The 22,838-nt window shown below is 41.0% G+C and overlaps 1 protein-coding gene across 1 annotated transcript; it reads left to right on the top strand.

Annotated features, from left to right (window-relative positions):
- Window positions 1-183: 183 nt before the first annotated feature.
- On the top strand, window positions 184-22,838 carry mcoln1b (mucolipin 1b). Its single transcript, XM_034189872.1, has 13 exons — window positions 184-331; window positions 6,336-6,577; window positions 6,727-6,888; window positions 8,761-8,917; window positions 9,344-9,419; window positions 9,543-9,639; window positions 9,872-9,971; window positions 10,059-10,165; window positions 14,565-14,714; window positions 14,809-14,910; window positions 15,356-15,478; window positions 18,276-18,482; window positions 20,247-22,838. The coding sequence occupies exons 1-13, from the start codon at window positions 289-291 to the stop codon at window positions 20,379-20,381; spliced, it is 1,701 nt and encodes a 566-aa protein (XP_034045763.1). The 5' UTR covers window positions 184-288; the 3' UTR covers window positions 20,382-22,838.

The following is a 22,838-nucleotide window of genomic DNA, read 5'->3' as shown; positions in this document are numbered from 1 at the left end:
TTTAGTAAATTTTTACTCATCAAAAAAAAAGTTGGTGAATGAAAAGCTGTCTTGATTCCATTTTTTTTTTTTTTTTTTTTTTTTTTTTCTGGACGTATAATATATTGATTTCTATTTGCCAGGTGACTTTCTGTCGCGCGCCTACTGCAGTGATGCGGGCACCAGTCACTTGGCGGAGTCACGTGCTCAGTCAGGAAGCTGCGATCTGTTTACCACATTACGACAGAGCGCATCCTTTATCTATTTTAATGTTCTTCGGCTTTCCTCTGTTGTCCCCAAAGCATCGATATGGCGTCTTCAAATCACAATTATATCCAAGACAACGCTACAGGTTTGTTACCGCACATTTTCCAGTTTTTGTCAATTATTTTTGTGCCCCCCGGCGTGTCCTCATTATAAGACTCTATCCACAATCTGCAACACACACCTCCTTTAGTTGATTTATTTGAGGGTATCGATTGTGTGGCTGTATGATTGGCTTTTGTAATGTAGTATTTTGCTACAAATGCACTGACTGAAGCATTACATGTTAATTATCAGCTTGCGCGCAGCTAATAAACGCATATTAATGTGTATGGGGGGGGGGGGGGGGGGTGCATTTAGCCGGAGTGATAATACTGAATACTGTGGGAAAAATAAAATGTTATCACTGGAAAATATACCACAGAGAAAAACACTTCATAGGGGAGACTGGGGACAATTGAAACATGTTTTGATTCATTGTCACCGTCTAACAGGAAGAAGAAAAAAACGTAATGTAAATCTCTTTTAGTCAGCCTAGGTTTACATTTTTTCCTTCCCTTCATGATTCCATCATTAAAATACATTACATTTTTGTGACACAGTTACCCTTTGCTCACTAATTTTATCCCCCATCCCACCAACCCCCCTCCTCCCCCACCATGTCACCCCAGATTTCAGGATTTTTTTTTTTTTTTTTTTTTTATGACACCAGCACAAAATCTACTCCATTTCATGACAGTATCACAAACTAATAGATTATAGCACTTTTTGTGATGCCATCAGGAACTTGGCGTGAGATCCGGTTAGTACGTACTCCAGTCAATATATGACAAAATGGGGCCTAAATGTTTAGTTTCATATCATAATAATATACTTATAGTTTAGGAAAATTACTCCATGGCAAACTTCCATCCATCCATCCATTTTCTTCCGCTTTATCCGGAGTCGGGTCGAGGGGGCAGCAGCTCAAACAAAGCCGCCCAGACCTCCCGATCCACACACACCTCCCCCAGCTCCTCCGTCCGCAAACAGCAGAGACGAGATTCTGTGGTTCCCAAACCAGACCCCCCCCCCCCCCCCCGGCTGCACCTAGAAATTCTGTCCATAAAAATAATGAACAGAACCGGTGACAAAGGGCAGCCCTGGAGGAGGCCACCGTGCACTGGAAACAGGTTTGACTTACTACCAGCAATGTGAACCAGGGAAAGGAGCCTGAGCTTGTGCAGGAGGTTGAGAGATACTGACTAGAGATAGTCGGGCTCACCTCCACGCACAGCTTGGGCTCTGGTACCCAACTCCTGGAGAGGGGCTGGATGCTTAATTTTTCTGGTGTTGCCCACACGGAGAGGCAGAGAGCTGGGTTCGCATTGCTTATTGCTCCCCAGCTCAGTCGCCATGTGTTGGAGTTCACTCCGGTGAACGAGAGGGTCGCGTCCCTACGCCTTCGGGTCGGGGACAGGTCTCTCACCGTTGTCTTGGCCTACGGGCCGAGCAGCAGTGCAGAGTACCCGACCTTCCTGGAGTCCCTGGGAGAGGTACTAGATAGCACTTCAACTGAGTACTCCATTGTTCTCCTGGGGGATTTCAGCGCCCATGTGGGCGGCGACAGTGAGACCTGGAGGGGGGTGATCGGGAAGCACGGCCTCCCCGATCTGAACCCGAGTGGTGTTCAGTTGTTGGACTTCTGTGCTAGTCACAGTTTGTCCATCACAAACACCATGTTCGAGCACAAGGGTGTCCATAAGTGCACGTGGCACCAGGACACCCTGAGCCGGAGGTCGATGATCGACTTTGTAGTCGTATCATCTGACCTTCGGCCATGTGTCTCGGACACTCGACTGAAGAGAGGGGCAGAGCTGTCGACCGATCACCACCTGGTGGTGAGTTGGATCCGCTGGGAGTGGAGGAAGCCGGTCAGACCTGGCAGGCCCAAACGTATCGTGAGGGTCTGCTGGGAACCCTCTGTCAGCAAGGTCTTCAACTCCCACCTCCGGGAGAGCTTCTCCCAGATCCCGGGGGAGGTTGGAGACATGGAGTCCGAGTGGACCATGTTCTCCACCTCCATTGTCGATGCGGCCACTCGTAGCTGTGGTCACAAGGTCTCTGGTGCCTGTCACGGCGGCAATCCCTGAACCCGGTGGTGGACACCGGAAGTAAGGGATGCCGTCAAGCTGAAGAAGGTGTCCTACTTATCTTTGTTGGTAGGTGGGACCCCAGAGGCAGCTGACAGGTACCGGCAGGCCAAGCGTGCTGCAGCCCGTGCGGTCACAGAGGCAAAAACTCAGGTCTGGGAGGAGTTCGGGGAGGCCATGGAGGAGGACTATCGGTCCGCCTCGAAGAGATTCTGGCAAACCGTCCGACGCCTTAGGAGGCGGAAGCAGCTCTCCACCAGCACTGTTTACGGTGCGGGTGGGGAGCTGTTGACCCTGACTGGGGATGTTGTCGGGCGGTGGAAGGAGTACTTCGAGGATCTCTCAATCCCATCGTCACGTCTTCCGAAGAGGAAGCAGAGACTGGGGACTCAGAGACGGACTCATCCATTACACAGGCCGAAGTCACCGAGGTGGTTAGAAAGCTGCTCGGTGGCAAGGCTCCCGGGGTGGATGAAATCCGTCCTGAGTACCTTAAGTCTCTGGATGATGTGGGACTGTCTTGGCTGACACGCCTCTGCAACATCGCGTGGCGATCGGGACAGTGCCTCTGGATTGGCAGACCGGGGTGGTGGTCCCTCTGTTTAAGAAGGGGGACCAGAGGGTGTGTTCCAACTATAGGGGGATCACGCTCCTCAGCCTCCCCGGTAAGGTCTATTCTAGAGTACTGGAGAGGAGAATTCGACTGATGGTCGAACCTCGGATTCAGGAGGAGCAGTGTGGTTTTCGTCCTGGTCACGGCACACTGGACCAGCTCTACACGCTCCATCGGGTGCTCGAGGGTTCATGGGAGTTCGCCCAACCAGTCCCCATGTGTTTTGTGGATCTGGAGAAGGCGTTCGACCATGTCCCTCGAGGCACCCTGTGGGGAGTGCTCTGGGAGTACGGGGTCCGGGGTCCTTTGCTAAGGGCTATCCGGTCCCTGTACGACCGCAGCAGGAGCTTGGTTCGAATTGCCATGGCAAACTTGTTTAAAAAAAATTATTGAAAATGGCTGCAAATTGCCCAAAACTCATACTACACTAAAAACTAAAGGAAACATGCCTAAAATATGTACATTGGCTGCACATGATCAGTTTTCTGTTAAATAGAAGGAAATATGCCAGAGCCATATTTCCTTCTATTTAACAGTAAATTGATGACTTAAGTGCCAGTCATGCAAAATTCTTGCTGTGTGGTCTTGTTGTGACTGAGTTATGCCACAGTGAAGCTGAGCTGCAACTAACAGTTGTTTTCTTAATGGATTATTTTCTTGAGGAATCAATTAGTTGTTAGGCTCATAAATTGTCAGAAATGTCATTAGTGTATTTCAGATCTAAAGATGATGCCTTCAAATGTCTTGTTTTGTCTACACCCCAAAGATATTCAGCTTACTGGCAGAGAGAAGTAAAGAAACTAGTAACATAACCAGAAATTATTCATATTTAAGTTTTTTTTTTTTTCAGTCTAAAAGATAGTTAGTTTTTTAAATGACTCAGAACAGTTAATGATCAAAATTGTTGCTGATTAATTTAATAGGCAATTAATGACCAATTAATTGATTAATCATTGCAGCTCTGCTATGAAAGAAGAATCACCTGTGTGCATGGGTGCAATTTGGTGGGGGATAGGGGGGACATGTCCCCCCCACCTTTTCAACCAGGGGGGACAGAATATGGTATCCCCCCCCCCCACCTTCTGACATATATACTTGAAACATGCTATGTTGGTCTTATGTGTAAAACCATGTCAGAATAGTATCTTTGTTTCTGCAAGTTTGTATTTTTAGCAGCATTGACTTGTTTACACCTGTTTCTTGTTTGTCACATTCGGAATTTTCTGGGACTGCATTTGCCCAGATTTGAAACCAAAAATAGTTGCCTCTAGGGACTAGTGTCTACACATAAGTATCAATGGACCATATGCTAATTTACTAAATTCTAAAAGTTCGAAAAGGAAATCAGAAAAGCTATCTGGGACCTCAGAAAGCCCATCTGCAATTATTGCTTAATCTCCAAAATCAGTCTATGCAAGCGAAATTATGTTCAGTATGAGTGTTGTCATTAGTGCCACTTCGAAAATTAAATTCATGATAAGTAATTTATCCTAAACTTATGATCTGTTGTTTTTTCAAACTTATGCAAAAACAAAGCTTGAGAAAATAAAATACAGTATGCGATAGTTAATAATTATTAAGAGCCTGTTCTTTCATATTTATGAATACATTTTACCACATTGCAGTTGTTTTTTTTAATGAAAACTCAACCTATCATTCTTTTTGAGTTCTACACATGTGGTGATACCTTATTTACACCAGGATGTTGATAAAATCAATGCTGGCTACTCTCAGAATAAAGTACTTATATCCACAGTTTCAAATTGTATAAGTCAAATGGTGTCCACTTTATGGTCTTCTCAAAACATTAAAATTACTGTTCTGGATGCTCAGAATGCATCTGAGCTTATCTAGAAACTGTTGGCTTCTGGGGGCCCTGCGGGCCTCGCACTTTGTCCCCCCCAATTTCTAGTTCTAAATTGCGCCCTTGCCTGTGTGACATTGTGAGTACACTCATATAGTTAACAGCCGCAGAGGCGGTTTCTCTAAGACTGCAAGGGAATCTCAGCTTCCCCTAAAATATCAAAATATTAAATCGTCAAATATGTAGTTTGTTCTCATTTCATTGACTACAAATGCATTAGAACACATTCATCTTGAAGATGAATTCGTTCAGAATCAGCTACTTATCACAGATCTATTGACTCTATTTTGTTAACTTGTCATAAATAATAATAATACTAATAATACTAATAATAAAATATCTTTATTCAGGACATCCTGGCTAGCCACCGTAAACAGTATTAAATACAGCACAATGAGTCTCTTTACAGCAGGGTCCTCACGCATTCAAGCATTCGATTACCGTTCACTGTACTACAAGATTTTATGGAAATCCTGTTCCTCCAGTTCATCCAGTGAGTCATTTGTTTGAGTGATACACTGACTCAAAAACTGACTCATTGGATTGGATTTCATTTAATAAACATATGTAGTCCCAACTAAATTACATTACATTATCTTGCGTGGATGTGTTTTATTTGAGTTGGGGCTACATATATTTATTAGATAGAAATCCTGCACATAATTGAATTGAGTTCATCCAATGAGACTTTTTTTTTTTTTGAGTGTGTCTCACTCCAGCAACCATGTTCAAAGTCATTTAAGTCATCAGCCTGCTTTCCCATTCTGATGTTTGGTTTGAACTTCAGTACGTTGAAATGCCTAAATGCATTGAGTTTCTGCCATGTACGTAATTGGATACATTAAATACTTGCTTTAATGAGATTTAACAGGCATACCTAATGAAGTGGCGAGTGAGTGTATATTACAACCATGGCATAATTTTGCTTTTTGCAAATTAACATAATGATTCATTTTATATCAATGTACAAATTTACTTTTGTACATTAATGTTGTGAAATGTGCAGCTGTTCTTGTACTGCGTTGAACAAAATGCATGTATGAATGTGATCGATTTACAGTAAGTTTCACATGACTCCAGCTTGGTGGAAGAGGTGATCTTATTGTTGCAGCTGTTCCCAGCCTCCCCTACAAATTTAAACAACTAACGTTGCTTAAACCCCAACACAACCACTATAAAATAAATATCTATATCAAATCTGCTAAAATACAGTAATTACAACATCATTTCTAGGCGTTCTTTAATATTACAGTACATGTCACCGTCCCTCTTAAATAAACCCTGAACTGACCTCTAAAGACTCCTTCTATTTTTGATGACTTCTCATTTAAATTCAGGCTTTTCTGTCTTCTGGTGCTTTGTGTTGGTGCAAACTCTTCCTTGTGTTCTAGTCCTGCTGACTATGCATGTCCACCGACAGTGTTCCAACAACAGCCTGGATTAAATGTCCGTCTCCTTGTGTTTACATTTTTGGGGGTCTCAGAGAAAGACAGGCTGTTGTCCTCTGCTGCCACCTATGGGTCAGGGGACCTTCACTGTCAAAGGAGCTCCTATCTAACTGGCCTGGAGGGTAGCAAGCTCGACCAGCAGCAGGAAGAAGAGGAGGCCCTGAGGAGGAAACTCAAGTACTTCTTTATGAGTCCTTGTGACAAGTATCACGCTAAAGGCCGCAAGCCTTTCAAACTGGGCTTGCAGCTGCTTAAAATCATGATCGTAACTGTGCAGGTGGGTACTGGATTATGCATGCGGGGGACTTACCTCTGAACGTGAAACACATGCTGCTGTCCAAAACCTCCCTTGTTTCATCCTTTTAATGCGGTTCTGGATTTGGCTGACTGTCAAAGGTTGTTTCTGTCCCTGACTGTCTCTCCTAGTTGGTGCTGTTTGGACTGAGTAACCAGATGGTTGTGACATTTAAAGAGGAAATCACAGCAACATTCAAGCACCTTTTCCTGAAAGGTTATCAGGACAACTCTCCTCAGGCCGTCCACACGCAGAGCGAGGTGTACAGCCATATCCACTACGCTATAGAGCAGGTAGTCTAAAAACGATTGAACTCATCATGAACATGAGTGTTACTACACAGGAGATTTTGCTGAGTAAAATTTACTCTGCTGGGATAGTATTTGATTCCAGTCTAAATAGAGTAAATTACACTCTATCATAGAGTGAATTGGCTCAACAGTTGTCGCAGACTGAACAGTCCGGCCCCTAAACATTGGTCCGCCGTGCCTCCACTGTGCATGTGTCATGCTGGAGCCCAGCCGCCCGTGTGACACATAGTCTGTCCACCCAAAGCGATCAAATGGATTAATGGGATTATTAACCATCAGATGACAAGGTAAAACCTCTTGAATCATTCTAAAGTCAGCATCAGCTAACAGCTTGTGCAGCCGCTCTGCTCCGATTGCTTCCGCCATCTGTTATTATGGAATAATGCTGAATTTATGCGGACAGGATTGTTGTACAAAAGCTTCAGAAATCTGTCGCTGAGATAAATGATGACTGGAGTGCAGTTTTAAGCGTGACTGATGACGTAAGCACAGTGACGTCAGGGCTAACGGAGGACCGTTTGGCCTGCAACACCATCTGTTCAATGCAAGTGGTTTTACTCCAATAAGAGTTGATTTTACACTGTTTTGAGTTGGTTTAGCTCTGTGATAGAGTATAATTGGCTCTGTTTGGACTGGGATCAAATGCTATCCCAGCAGAGCAAATTTTACTCAGCAAAATTTCCTGTGTTCGTTTAAATATTCCACTGTGTAAAACAGTGTGAGGTCGGATCTGTTTTTAGATGTTCATTGTTTTCTTAATGTTATTCTAGTTAATAGTACTCTTGTGCATGAAGACTGTAAAAGCAACAGCAACCTGACGTTTGACCCTAATAATTTTTACCTTCACTCAAATAATTGACCTCAGGCTGAAAGTGCCAGGGCATTTCTGGACTCCAACTAAGTGTGTGTTTGACCTTTGTCAACATGAAGTCTTTAAGGGTAATTTTGGATCTACTCTCACTGACATACCAAGTTTGGTAGAAATCAGCAGAAGGACCTGGGATGAGTCGGCCAGCAGACAGGCAGACATGACCTTGGCCCTAGTGGTTGACCTTTAGTAAATTTGACCTTGCTGGGGAATTCCAGAATGCACGTAAACATGCGCACCAACTTTGGTTCAAATTGAAGTGAAAAATAAAATTTTGACCTTTGATCCCAATGACTTTGACTCCAGTGATCGGTCTTTGGCTGAGACATTTGAATTTTGGTAAATGTGGACATGTTGAGAATCCAGCTACTGGATTGCCAGGTTTTGTGTAAATTGAAGTGAAAAACTTAAATTTTGATCATTGATCCCAGTTATATCAACCCCAATGATTGACCTTTGGCATATTTGACCTTGTGTAGGCAGCCCTGGTACCCACCTCCATAGTATGTGTGCCAAGTCTGGGGCACATTGTAGTGAATACTTAAAATTTTGGCTTTTCACCTCAATGATTGACCTTTGGTATACTTGATTTTGTCATGCAATTCCAGAACCCATCTACAAATGTGTGCCAAGGTGGTGGACATCAGAGTGTAGGACAGTAAAGGTTTAAATTTTGACTTTTGACCCCAGTGAACTTGGGCTTTGTCAAAACAAGCTCTTTAACCCATTTTGTCTCACTGGCAACAATTGTTGCCAAAGTGTATCACTGTCATTTTCTACACGCAGTAAAAAATCTGAAAGGTACTAATGCAACTTTTTCCACTTATAAAAAAAATCTGGGCATAAACAGGTTAAGGGCAATTCTTGGGTCAACCTTGGTGGAAATCAGCCACAGAAACCAGGAGCAGTAGGGGAATAAACAGGCAAACATGGTTCAAATAATCAGTTGCACCTGTTTCAGTTTTAACCTGACTTATCTCCTTCAGTACTTGGCACTGCCTCAGATCTCGCTGGGAAAGTATGCATACGTGTTAGGCGCTGGGGTGAACAGAAGTGCACTGTCTCTCTGCCAGAGGTACTACAGGAAGGGAACTATCGACCCCGCCAATGACACGTTTGACATCGACCCCTACATTGTCACTGGTAGGACGATTGTTCCTAATTCTTTCCATTAAATTCTCCATTTTCACATTTGAATAGCAGCCCCCCATCCCCCTTTTTTGGGCCTTAAGGAATGTGTGAGTGAGTCATTTTGTTGCTTCATAAATGTCAAGATGTGACCTGCAACTGTGCCCTACTTTTACAAGCTTGAAATAGTTCCTAATCCCAATAACACAGTGTGGAAGCTTACTTTTGATCATTTTATAGCAAAGCCGCACATCTGTAACTCTGGAAAGAAGGTAGCTGCATGCATCAGCTGATTTGGTGATGATAAGAAAGAGATATAAGCTTTACATGGGCAATTCCACATCCAAATCAGGATGTTTAAAATGGAAAAAGAACATCATTTGTTTCACTGTAAAATGTCCCCATGCCCCCCCTCTAATGTTATTTTCTGATATTTTCCAGAATGTATTGGCCTGAGTCCACCACTTTCTTTTCCAGTCAACAGTGACTACAAGAACTTCACTCTCAAGTTTTACAAGTTAGAAAACAGAACTGTTTTAATGCAAGACTACATTAGAATAAAAAGACAAATTCTCTGTTCGGGTTAACCCTAACCCTCTGTTCACGTTTAACTATATCTCTGTTGTGTATTTGTTTCCAGGCTGATCAATGTAACAATTGATTTCCAGTTGAAGGCTATCAATATACAAACCATCATTAACAATGAAATCCCCAACTGCTACACCTTTGCTATCACGGTGAATTTAACTCTTCTACTTTTTTCCGTCACTCTCTTCAGTGTAATAGTCCTTTTCTGTTGCTGGAGATGCATTTCTCCAAACCAGTAGAAATCTGTCTCTTCAGTCATTATCATTTCTTAAATTACACTTTGGGGATAAAAATCAAAAGAATCCTGAGATAGGTATTCGGATAAGAAGAATTGCCTGGAAACCCCCTCATGTTCATGCCAGCTCTTGCCTGTGTTATCAGATTGTGATGGATAACAGAGCGCACAGCGGCAGAGTTAAGATCAGCCTCCAGAATGAGGCCTCCATACAGGAGTGCAAAGACCCCAACGTATCTGGGCATGGTGAGTAAGAGCTGGTGGCCACTGTAGCATTCGCACAATCTCCAGTTTTCTCACTTTGCCTCCTCCTGTCTCCAATGCTCCTCTCAGCTGAGAATTACGCACGGGAGGTCTTTGACGTGTTGGTGGCATTGGTCTGCCTGCTTTCTCTGGTGCTCTGTGGGCGTTCCATTCTCAGAGGCATCCTTCTGCAACATGTAAGAAAACAATGTTCTTATATTTTGGCATGATTTTAAATATCTTAGCAGGTCAGGTCTGTGACTGTGTGCTCATCAATCAATCAATCAATCAACTTTTTTCTTATATAGCGCCAAATCACAACAAACAGTTGCCCCAAGGCGCTCCATACTGTAAGGCAAGGCCATACAACAATTATGAAAAACCCCAACGGTCAAAACGACCCCCTATGAGCAAGCACTTGGCAACAGTGGGAAGGAAAAACTCCCTTTCAACAGGAAGAAACCCCCAGCAGAACCAGGCTCAGGGAGGGGCAGTCTTCTGCTGAGACTGGTTGGGGCTGAGGGAAAAAACCAGGAAAAAGACATGCCGTGAAGGGGGGCAGAGATCGATCACTAATGATTAAATGCAGAGTGATGCATACGGAGCAAAAAGAGAAAGAAACAGTGCATCATGGGAACCCCCCCACAATCTACGTCTAAAGCAGCATAACCAAGGGATGGTCCAGGGTCACCCGATCCAGCCCTAACTATAAGCCTTAGCGAAAAGGAAAGTTTTAAGCCTAATCTTAAAAGTAGAGAGGGTATCTGTCTCCCTGATCTGAATTGGGAGCTGGTTCCACAGGAGAGGAGCCTGAAAGCTGAAGGCTCTGCCTCCCATTCTACTCTTACAAACCCTAGGAACTACAAGTAAGCCCGCAGTCTGAGAGCGAAGCGCTCTAATGGGGTAATATTACTACGAGGTCCCTAAGATAAGATGGGACCTGATTATTCAAAACCTTATAAGTAAGAAGAAGAATTTTAAATTCTATTCTAGAATTAACAGGAAGCCAATGAAGAGAGGCCAACACGGGTGAGATATGCTCTCTCCTGCTAGTCCCCGTCAGTACTCTAGCTGCAGCATTCTGAACCAACTGAAGGCTTTTTAGGGAACTTTTAGGACAACCTGATAATAATGAATTACAATAGTCCAGCCTAGAGGAAATAAATGCATGAATTAGTTTTTCAGCATCACTCTGAGACAAGACCTTTCTGATTTTAGAGATATTGCGTAAATGCAAAAAGGCAGTCCTACATATTTGTTTAATATGCGCTTTGAATGACATATCCTGATCAAAAATGACTCCAAGATTTCTCACAGTATTACTAGAGATCAGGGAAATGCCATCCAGAGTAACGATCTGGTTAGACACCATGCTTCTAAGATTTGTGGGGCCAAGTACAATAACTTCAGTTTTATCTGAGTTTAAAAGCAGGAAATTAGAGGTCATCCATGTCTTTATGTCTGTAAGACAATCCTGCAGTTTAGCTAATTGGTGTGTATCCTCTGGCTTCATGGATAGATAAAGCTGGGTATCATCTGCGTAACAATGAAAATTTAAGCAATACCGTCTAATAATACTGCCTAAGGGAAGCATGTATAAAGTGAATAAAATTGGTCCTAGCACAGAACCTTGTGGAACTCCATAATTAACTTTAGTCTGTGAAGAAGATTCCCCATTTACATGAACAAACTGTAATCTATTAGACAAATTATGATTCAAACCACCGCAGCGCAGTGCCTTTAATACCTATGACATGCTCTAATCTCTGTAATAAAATTTTATGGTCAACAGTATCAAAAGCAGCACTGAGGTCCAACAGAACAAGCACAGAGATAAGTCCACTGTCCGAAGCCATAAGAAGATCATTTGTAACCTTCACTAATGCTGTTTCTGTACTATGATGAATTCTAAAACCTGACTGAAACTCTTCAAATAGACCATTCCTCTGCAGGTGATCAGTTAGCTGTTTTACAACTACCCTCTCAAGAATCTTTGAGAGAAAAGGAAGGTTGGAAATTGGCCTATAATTAGCTAAGATAGCTGGGTCAAGTGATGGCTTTTTAAGTAATGGTTTAATTACTGCCACCTTAAAGGCCTGTGGTACATAACCAACTAACAAAGATAGATTGATCATATTTAAGATTGAAGCATTAAATAATGGTAGGACTTCCTTGAGCAGCCTGGCAGGAATGGGGTCCAATAAACATGCCGATGGTTTGGACGAAGCAACCAATGAAAATAACTCAGACAGAACAACCGGAGAGAAAGAGTCTAACCAAATACCGGCATCACTGAAAGCAGCCAAAGATAACGATACATCTTTGGGATGGTTATGAGTAATTTTTTCTCTAATAGTCAAAATTTTGTTAGCAAAGAAAGTCATGAAGTCATTACTAGTTAAAGTTAATGGAATACTCAGCCATGCATTGAAGCATCCATGGCACCAAGCAACCACCTGGATGGTAACAACCCAGGCAGACAACTGGTCCATCCCCACCTCTCAAAAGTAACCATTTATCGGCTAGCCAGGTGGCATGTGGGCGTCCCCTAAGCTTTGACCAGGTTCTTCAACACTGAAGTACCCAGTGCACCAGGTGGTCCAAATGTCATTGCTGATGTTCCCTCATAATTTGTGATACTCCTCATCTGAGTCTTCCTAAGTAACCGCTCATGTGACAAGAACTGTTTCCAGTGGTGCCCAAAATAGAGTAAAGACATCTAGTCATTACCTTTTGTCACTGGTTAGTGTCCAAGTCTCACAACCACACAGTAAGACAGGAAGCACCAGGACCCTAAAGACTTGGACCTGCATTCTCCTCAGAGATATTAGCATTGACATCTTCAGCGAACTCATGAGTTTGTAAGCTCTTTCCAGATGTCTCCTGATATCAGAGGGTGAGGACCCAGAGACATGAATGTAACTACCAAGATGTGTGAATGCCTCTACTTTCACTGTGTACAGCTGCACTTTAGGTGGTCGAGTCACTGAAAGCCTGGATCTTAGGGCCCTGTCCCACTGGAGAGAGGATTACTTGTGCATGAATTGAGTACACAAATCGCGGGCGTTCGTTGTTGTCTGCAACAAAAATGGCCAAAAATGACAAAGGTCCCAGTATGAATTACGGATATATTAATAATATATAGCGAATATATGATGAACAATAATGGTTATATAACGCATGTAGTGAGGAAACTGATCCGACACGGCAGTGTTACGGGTGTATTATGAATGCATCGCACATGTGTTGCGCGTGCACGGCATCTGCATTGCGGTCATAAAAGAAGCGCACTCGCTCCTTTCGGCATCACTATTCACACTAACAATACAGCCTCTGGAGCATTTGCTGGACTTGGACAAGTTGATCACAGAGTGTTGTCATGCGAGGGTTAACTGTTCATGAGTTTGGGGAGCGGGAGGGGGAAGCCGCTGCTAAACAGCAACTCTTCCTTTTGTTGGTGTTAAATAAAAGTCCTGGATTGCAGCAGCTATGTCTTTGTGGATTTACACAGCCGGACTGGCACTGACTGGCAGGTTTGTCGCTTTCTGCCACACTTTGGGTTTATGTGACGTGTTTGTTATGCATTCACAGATTGTCCGCAAATCAGCTGCAAAGCAGATGTAATGAAAACGCTTTATTCGTGGCCAATTTGTATGCATTCGCTACAACATATTTTAGTTTGTGATGTGGACATGATGGGCATGCGATATATCTGTTTTACACACTGTCCCAGTCTGCTGCCAAGCCGCAAATCCCCGTCAGTTGCGGATATCAGCGGTTAACGCCAGATATACAGCGCATAGAGTGAGTATGTATTGTGTATGAATTGAGTATATATGGAGTATGTAAGGCGGATGTCATCCGCATTCAGATTTTTGAACAGCTCAAAAATCCTGGCTGCGGACATGCGTGCCTCTGCAGATGATCACGGGCGTGTTCAGATGACAGCCGACTCATACAGGCATGTTACACGGATTTGCGGATGTTTGGCGAATATGGGCCAATTTTGTGTGCAATCCATACGCAAATCCTTCTAAACGCCAGTGGGACAGGGCCCTTAGTCTTAATGCTGTGCAACTGCAAACCCAGATACTCTGATTTGACACTCAACCTTCTCAGATGCTGCAATCAGGGTATCCATTGATACCTTAACATCTTAATAGCTTAACAGGTTTTAAGAAATTCATGTTGGGTGATCAGTGTCTATCATGCAGCACTGATAGCTAGAGAGGCACACTTGTTTTATGCTTATTTGGTGCCACCTACTGTAGCATATAAATATGTGACATGCAAAAGTATAAACCCTGAATATAAGACAACCCCATTTTTTTCAAATGCATTTCTAAGAAAAAAGTCTATCTTGTATTCATAATATGGTATTAATAAAATATCACTCATATTTTGGGCTGAACACTGCTGATTTAATTGTTAATGTATGACTTCATGATTTTGGAAACAGATCTTTGAACATATATTGTGACTTGAACTAGTCTTTGCCTTTTGAATCACAGTAAAGTATTGTTGATGTTCAGAATGTGTGTATTTTAAGTCATTATATGGCTTCTGATTTCATTTGTTTTTATATTTCCCATCCAGGAGTACGTACAATATTTCAAACGACGACTTGGCCGAGGTGTGAGCTGGGGAGAAAGAATGGAGTTCATTAATGGCTGGTACATTCTGCTCATCATCAGTGACATGTTCACGATCATTGGCAGCTTCATCAAAATAAGTATAGAGTCTAAGGTAACATTACAAAAGTTATAAAATTGATATCTTGTAGAAATAACTTCCAATTGCTGGTCATTAACGCTGTTACTATTCTGACTGTCTCATGCAGAATTTGTCATCTTATGACATGTGTGCGATCCTCCTGGGAACCTCCACTCTGTTGGTGTGGGTGGGAGTCATCCGCTACCTCAGCTTCTTCCAGAAGTACAACGTACGTGACATATATTTCTGGATATAAGTTGACATACACCTTGGCTCAAGACCATATTCTTGTACTCCACATATTTATTTGAGCAACAATATGTTTAAGTCAGTGAGAATGTTTACAATGTTTTCTTATAAGCTAATGAAAAAAATAATAGTTACAAATAAGATTTATTTCAGGGTTTATTCCTGATACCAGATTTATAGTCAGTCAACAATTTACATACGAGATGAAGGCCCCTTTTAGACAGCAGATTCCAGAAATTGATGGATTTACCTTCAGGCATAATACATATTGTTTAAAAAATGTAATGTGGAATAGGTATGTGTAAACTTATATCCTTAAATGTACATGCACCCCCCCCCCCCCCCCCCGGAATGGTTATTTTTGTTTCTCTTTTTGATCTATAAACAGAGGATTCACTGGTTTATTATGTCAAATTATTCCACAGATCCTGATTGTGACTCTCAGAGCTGCTTTTCCAAATGTTATCCGCTTCTGCTGCTGTGCAGCCGCCATTTATATGGGATACTGCTTCTGCGGGTGGATTGTGCTTGGGCCTTATCACAAGAAGGTATTGTACATGTACTATGAAGTGTCTCTAATTTGGAATGAATAGACGCATCATTTCTCAAGGTGTCCACATTAGGTACCTCTAAAGCAAGCCAGTATAGGTCAGCAGGTGTCTTATAAACTGATACAAAAAAATGTTTTCCAAAAATACCCCATACTGAAACTAAGGTGAAGAATCCTAAAATAGCAAATCCTGGTCTCTGTCACTTTAAATGGAAAGGAGCAGCTTTTCTGGCCTTTGTGAGAGAGGAATCTGCAGTGTTTTTTTTTTTTAACCGCCAAACCAACCCACTGAGAGTATCTCACAAAAGAACCACAAGTTCAGATACATATGTCACAGAATCTAAAATGATCCCATTTTTGACATAAATTTTGCCTTTAGCCAAGGGGCAACCTCCGGTGCTGAAGAAATGAAGTCAATGCAGAAGAGCCAAAACCTGCAATTTCTTGAATAGCCACTTGTTGAATGCAAAAGTGAATCACTCCTCATAGAAACCCGTGTTTAACATTTACAGCAGAAATAAGCCTGTTTACACCCTGGTACAAAAATAAAAAATGTAGCTCTCTGTAGTTTCCCTCCCATGACTATATTTTGTGTGTGTGTGTGTGTGTGTGTGTGTGTGTGTGTGTGTGTGTGTGTGTGTGTGTGTGTGTGTGTGTGTGTGTGTGTGTGTGTGTGTATGTGTGGGTGGGTGGGTGGGTGGGTTATATAATTCATCAGTTTAAGCTATTTAAACAATGGGTATCATTTGTACCGCCCAGGTCATGCAGATAAGATAAGATAGATCTTTCCCAGGGTCCTCCTCTTTACCCATTTCTGGATTGGGTGGGAAGTGGACTATATTGCCAAGATGGTGGCATATATATATATATATATATGTATATATGGTGGCTTGCAAAAGTATTCAGCCCCTTGGTATTTTATGTATTTTAATTTGTTTATGGCATTTCAAATACAAAAAGTAAATCAGGCTTCTCAACATAAAAATTTCTAAAATTATCTTCCTTAGATTCAAACTGAAAGTAAATCTGTACAACTTGATATAAATTAATTAAAAATATAAAATCCAAGAAGATGGGTAAGTAATCAGCCCCTTTGTTATAATACCTGTAAATAATCAGTTTAATTGCCAGTTTTCTTCAGACAAGTCAGGGGATGGATACATGAAAATTTTCAAGTCACTGAATATGTCTTGAACTTGACATTATGAAGAAGTACAAACAGTATGGCACTCTCTGGTAAATCTGTGTGGAGTAGACAGTTCTCAAAAACTGAGTGACTGTGTAAGAAGAAGAGTGAGGAAAGCCACCAAGACACCCAGACAACCCAGAAAAAGTTACTGGCTTCTGTGGCTGTGATTGGAGAAATTATGCATTGTGAATGTTTTGCATTTTGTATCCCCAGTTATACAGCCTCAGGATGAAGTGGTACAGAGGAGGGTTTTACTAAAAAGAAGACCTGAAAGTTCAGCTACAATTTGCCAGAAAGTACATCTGAGATGCAAGCCTTGATTTAATGTTTTAAACCCTCCTCTGTGCCACTTCATCATTTCCAAGACATATTCAGTGACTTGGAAATGTTCATTAATCCATCTATTATACCAAAGGGGCTGATTACTTATGCAACCCATCATCTTGGCTTTTATATTTTAATTAATTTATATAAACTTGTAGAGATTTACTTTCCCGTTTGAGTTTAAAGAAGATAATTTTAGAAATTTTTATAGTCAGAAGACTGATTTACTTTTTGTATTTGAAATGCCATAAACAAATTAAAGTGCATGAAATACCAAGGGGCTGAATACTTTTTCAAGCCACCATATATATATATATATATATATATATATATATATATATATATATATATATATATATATATATATATATATATATATATATATATATATATATATATATATATATAGACACACACACACAGTAAATTTTGCAGAGTAAAATATACTCTGCCTGGATAACATTTGGTCCCAGTCCAAATAAAGTTAATTACACTCTATTATGGAGTGAAATCAGCTCTACCATCTTGTCAGATCACATTTTTCAACTCCAACAAGAGTCATTCACAGCATGATATAGTTGATTTTACCCTCTGATAATTGACTTAGCACTTTAATAGAGTATATTTAACTCTATCTGGACTGGGACCAAATGTTATCCTAGCAGAGTATATTTTACTCTGCAAAATTTACTGTGTATATACACTCTGTGCTTTTATCAAGAACATATCCATACATGGTCAGAAATGTGGGACTTTCGAAGTGTTTAACATGAAACTCCAAATATATGTAACCATTACAAATGCTCAAAGTAGATTTTGCGTAATATGACTCCTTTAACGGCCAGAAATAACATGATTTTCATATTTTGCCCTCCAGAAACTACTGTTTGCAGCCCTTATTTAATGAGAAAAGAACACTGACATTAAAAAAATGTGGGTCATGACATTTAGTCTCTAGTGCTCTTTGCTAAAATAAGGACTGTGGCACAGCAAATTGTTCTACTGATCCCGGAGCTGAATCCTGGAGCTGCTCTGAGCCCATGTTAAACAAGTGAAAGCTTAAAGTGTGGGCCAGTACTCAAACATTACATAATGCAAACTTCAAACAAGCGAAATAAGAACAATAAAATGAACACAGAGCGGAACATATGGACAGAGATTAACATCATTTGATTGATCCATTTCCTCACTGGTAATGTCACCTGTCTGCAACAGCTGCTGCTGCAGAAAAGAGTGGATCACTTTCACTGATGATGTGTTTGGCGGCGCTGTCGTTCCACAGTTTCGTTCCTTGTCTATGGTGTCTGAGTGCCTGTTTTCGCTGATCAATGGAGATGACATGTTTGTGACTTTCACTGAGATGGAGCAAAGCGGCACGCTGGTGTGGATCTTCAGCCAGGTCTACCTTTACACCTTCATGTCCCTTTTCATCTACATGGTGCTGTCCCTCTTCATCGCTCTCATCACTGGAGCCTATGACACCATCATGGTAATGCCACTTTAGTTTCTTTTGGCACGTCTTGGTTTCACAAACCTGTGAATGAACTGCAGGTTTTGTTTTGTTTCTAAGCAATTTAGTGGAAATTGTGGTGTTTTGAGGGTGTTTAACATGAAAACCCAAGCAAATTTCCAAAGCTTTGGAAAAACCTAGGCATGTACAAACTAAAATGCAGAGCATGAATAGATGAATGAATGAATCCACTACAGCTTGTTAAGACAATAACTCAAAAACATTAAATGCTATCATCTTATAAACAAATTGAAAGAACACACAATGAGGAATAGCGCTTTTGAATATGGTGAACTTTGGTGCGTCACATCAATCACAAAAGCAACTTTGTTTTGCCTATGTAATATCTCAGATATTTCTACCACCTGCTGGTTGGTTAGTGGATGCTGGATTGATGATGAATTAGTTCAGCCTGTTCTTACGAATAATTTGTAGTAAAGCATATGAAAAAGTAGTTGTTATGATTTGTGAAGAACTGAACCTCAAAATGCAGAGAGACCAAACAGGAGTAAGGTGTAAACTATTTTACTGCTGCAGAAGATGAAACACACAGAACTGATTCTTCCACAGTTTTGGACCAGATCAAGAACAAGGGAGGAGAGTTAGCAGCAGCACGGAGAAAAGGGAGACAATCAAATAGGAATTAATACCACAAACAGAACCAAATGGACCAGAATAATCCAGCAAAAAAGGCAGAACAGTGACAAACTTCTATAGTGACATGTAACAAGATCACAAGTGATAGATGAGGTGATTATGATGAGAACTAGCTGTGAGGAACTGACAAGATGACAAATGACAAGACCATGTCTACAAACACACACAGGGACTGAATGATGGCATGAAACATCAAACTACAAAGAACCTAGGTGAGTAGCACTTAAAACAAAACCATAAATAATGATCAAACTGAAAATGTGTACAGAGAAACTAAACAGGAACTCAACACTGGCTGAGACATAGAAACAAATAAACAATGGCTAAAGTATAAAATAAAATAAAAACCCTCTGTATTGTAGTTAAGAAACCAACTAAACAAGACACAAAACCACCACAACTAACCAACAGGACATAAGGACAGGGGATAGAACACAACAGTAATGCACAAAAATTGGTGCATATTCATACGTAATTTTCATCAGAAAATTCACTGGAAAGCGATGGTAGATCAAAATAATAATTTTATATAAATTTGTGTCATTTATTTGTGTAAATGTAATCAGCACATCATTTACTTTTGGCCAGCGAAATATATTCGCAAGATATGATTTTTCAAGAATCATAATTTTAGATTTCCAAAATTAGAGACATTTTCTTTTTTTGAAATTTACAATGGAAAATCATGAACAACTTTGATGGAGGCTCTTCTGTGTTTTTGACCTCAAAAAGGAGTGAAATTTCCTTCAGAGTAAAAAGTAAGTCCCTTCGGCTGATCCCCTGTTTTTTTGGGGGGTTTTTTTTTGCACTTGGGGTCGTCACAGCAGATCCAAGGTGGATCGGCATGTTGATTTGGCACAACTCCACATTACATGAGGAAACGTGGCAGGGGTGGGGTTTGAACCAGGAACCTTCTGTACTGAAACCAAGTGCACTAACAACTTGGCTACCACCCCTGTTGAAATTTCTGTCAGCATGATCTGAGTTAAATTTGTTGCCAATCCCTCCGTAAGATTCTAAAGTTATTCAGCCTTGACATAAGTGTGCCTGCATATTGTTCTTAAACATTATGTTGTTTTCCTGCAGGCCCAAACACAGGAGCAGGTGCGCACAACAGACCTGCATGCTTTCATTGCACGGTGCACGGACACGCCCAGCTCTGGCAAATTCCGTGGCCCAGAGGGGGCGTCCTGCAACTTCCTCTGCTGCTGTGAGTGGTGAGGAGTAGGAGGAGAGAAGGAGGAGGTGGACGAAGGGTGCAAGTAGTGAGTTTGTGGAACAAGAGGCTGATGTGTGTGTGTGTGTGTGTGTGTGTGTGTGTGTGTGTGTGTGTGTGTGTGTGTGTGTGTGTGTGTGTGTGTGTGTGTGTGTGTGTGTGTGTGTGTGTGTGTGTGTGTGTGTGTGTGTATTTAATATTATTTTCTTCTTTAAAGTGCCATTTTTCAGTTGCAATTATGCTTTTATTTCTACACACAGAAGTGTAATCATGGTGATGATGATGATGATGCCTTTACTTTGATCTTACTGACCTTGGACCATGTTGTCCTCCGCTATTAGTGTCAGATTTTATCATTTTAATTTGTTTTGGAATGCACTGCACACTCACAAACCCAATTACCTGCTTCAGCTTTTCAACTGTATGAATAATTTATTGTTGATAACGTTGATAACTCGGCATCGAATGCTGGCAGAAGCCTTCATTGGCATCATACTGAACATAAAGTCTGCTAATGGTCATCAAGGAAAATATGCACCACTTTGCTCTTAAATTATGTTCTTGTGCTTATTTTATGGTCCATGTGACAACATAGGTGACTGGATTGTTGTATCTTTTGATTATGTGTAAATATGTTTACCGTAAGTCCTCTGGAATTTCTGCTAAGTGTAAATATCTTTTTTTTTTTTTTTTGGTCATTGAAAAGGTCAGATTTTGTAGCACGTATTTGGTCAAAAAGCAGAGGTTACATAACTATTTGTATGTAATTAAAGAAGGCAACAGATCAAATTTCAGAGAGAAAGCAAAGTATTTACTTTTTCAGTACTCAGTCCATTAAAGAATAACTGGACTGAAGTGATCAAACTGTAGGGTACTTTTACTTTATTTTAAACTGCTAAGTGCTTTTTACTGCAATTTTTTTTCTTTTTTGCGATATATTTTAGAGCAGATTTTGCATCCAGACATGCTGCAAAAATGCTGTAAAGTTTGGTGTTTATGGATTAGATTCTACAGGCAGTGCTGTTTGTCATTCTGTTTCATTTTCTCGCTCCTTTTTCCTTTGGATGGTGTGAGATAATGGAACCTTGCAGCCAACTGATTAATCATCAATATTTATGAACTGCTTCTGCTGTACAGAACCAGGTGACTGCGCTCGCTAATGCATTCGAGTCTTTTAGCCACTTAGCTCTGTGTTATATTGATACAGTAAAACGAGATTTAAACAATGGCAGTAAATGAGTTTAGGAGATACACATCGTGGTAGACAACACAACATACACACAGCGCTATGTGCTGTGTTTATGCTTTTCTCTCTTTCTAGAGTAGTTGGTTCATGTGGTGGCTTAAGTGTTGTGAAAGTGTAGGAACATGGACCCACAACAGGGGGCGTAAAAGAACGGGCAATGGATAAGCCAAACAGTAACAATTTAATGTTGTAAATTGTGCACAACGGAATACAGACAACAGCAAGTTTTGGAACTACAGTCAATTACACGTTGGGTGACGTGTGGGCAGGCTTGAGGATAGGACACGTCCGTCCAGAACCGAGCCGGATCCCACTACGAGGGGATGCCCAACCATCACCTGATGGTGGCAGATACAGGAGGACCCCCCCTCCCCCCAAAAAAAACAAACAGAACCCATAAAAATTGTCATAAATCCTGCAAATGTATTGTCCTTGGTTGATCAAGACATGTCGTCATCTTCCCCAAAATGTCTTGATCAACCAAGGAAAAGCTATTTTGCCTGGAGGCCTATTTTGCCTACAAATCATACCATTTGGAGCATGATTTTGAAAGAACATGACTTTTATGCAAAGCGACCAACATAACTGAAACCTTGGGGAATGATCGTACACAGACTGAAGTTTAGGTCTATCAAATTTCTTAAAATGTGCTTAAGATTTGCTGGATCTTTGTAGGATTTATTACAATTTTTATGGGTTCTGTGGTTTTTTTCGGGGGGGGGGGGGGTCACCATGGCTTTTTTTGTGATCAAGTGATGGTATGTGTGCATGGGGTGGCACCAGCACATTCTCCCAGACTTGACACTTATATTGTTTAAAATGGAATATACATTTTCTTTTAAAGAAATGTTTATGTGCACTTTCTTAATGAAGCCTGTTGCTGTGAAAGTCCAGTTTCACTTGATTTAAATGTCTCACATCGGAGCCATTTTGCACAATTTTTGAACACATTGTATGTATGTATAATGCATCTGTTACAAACTCCTGACACTAATGTTAATGTTTTTTTCAGGTTTTACGTAATGTTAATGGCATTACTGGTCACTTTAAACTAATTTTCAGAATTTTTTTTTATTGTATTTCTATGTTATTGATTTGACCTAAAAACACTCTGTGTACAGAAGGAACTTGTGCAGGTTTTTACTCTGATTTGTAGTAGAGCTTTTGTGCAAGGATTCTGCTTTTTAAAAAAAAGTGTACCTCAGCAAAATAAAAT

This window comes from Thalassophryne amazonica, chromosome 16, assembly GCF_902500255.1.
Source record: "Thalassophryne amazonica chromosome 16, fThaAma1.1, whole genome shotgun sequence".
Lineage (NCBI taxonomy): Eukaryota > Metazoa > Chordata > Actinopteri > Batrachoidiformes > Batrachoididae > Thalassophryne > Thalassophryne amazonica.
The sequence above is the reverse complement of the archived record's forward strand: the minus strand, read 5'-3'. Positions and strand labels throughout refer to the sequence as shown.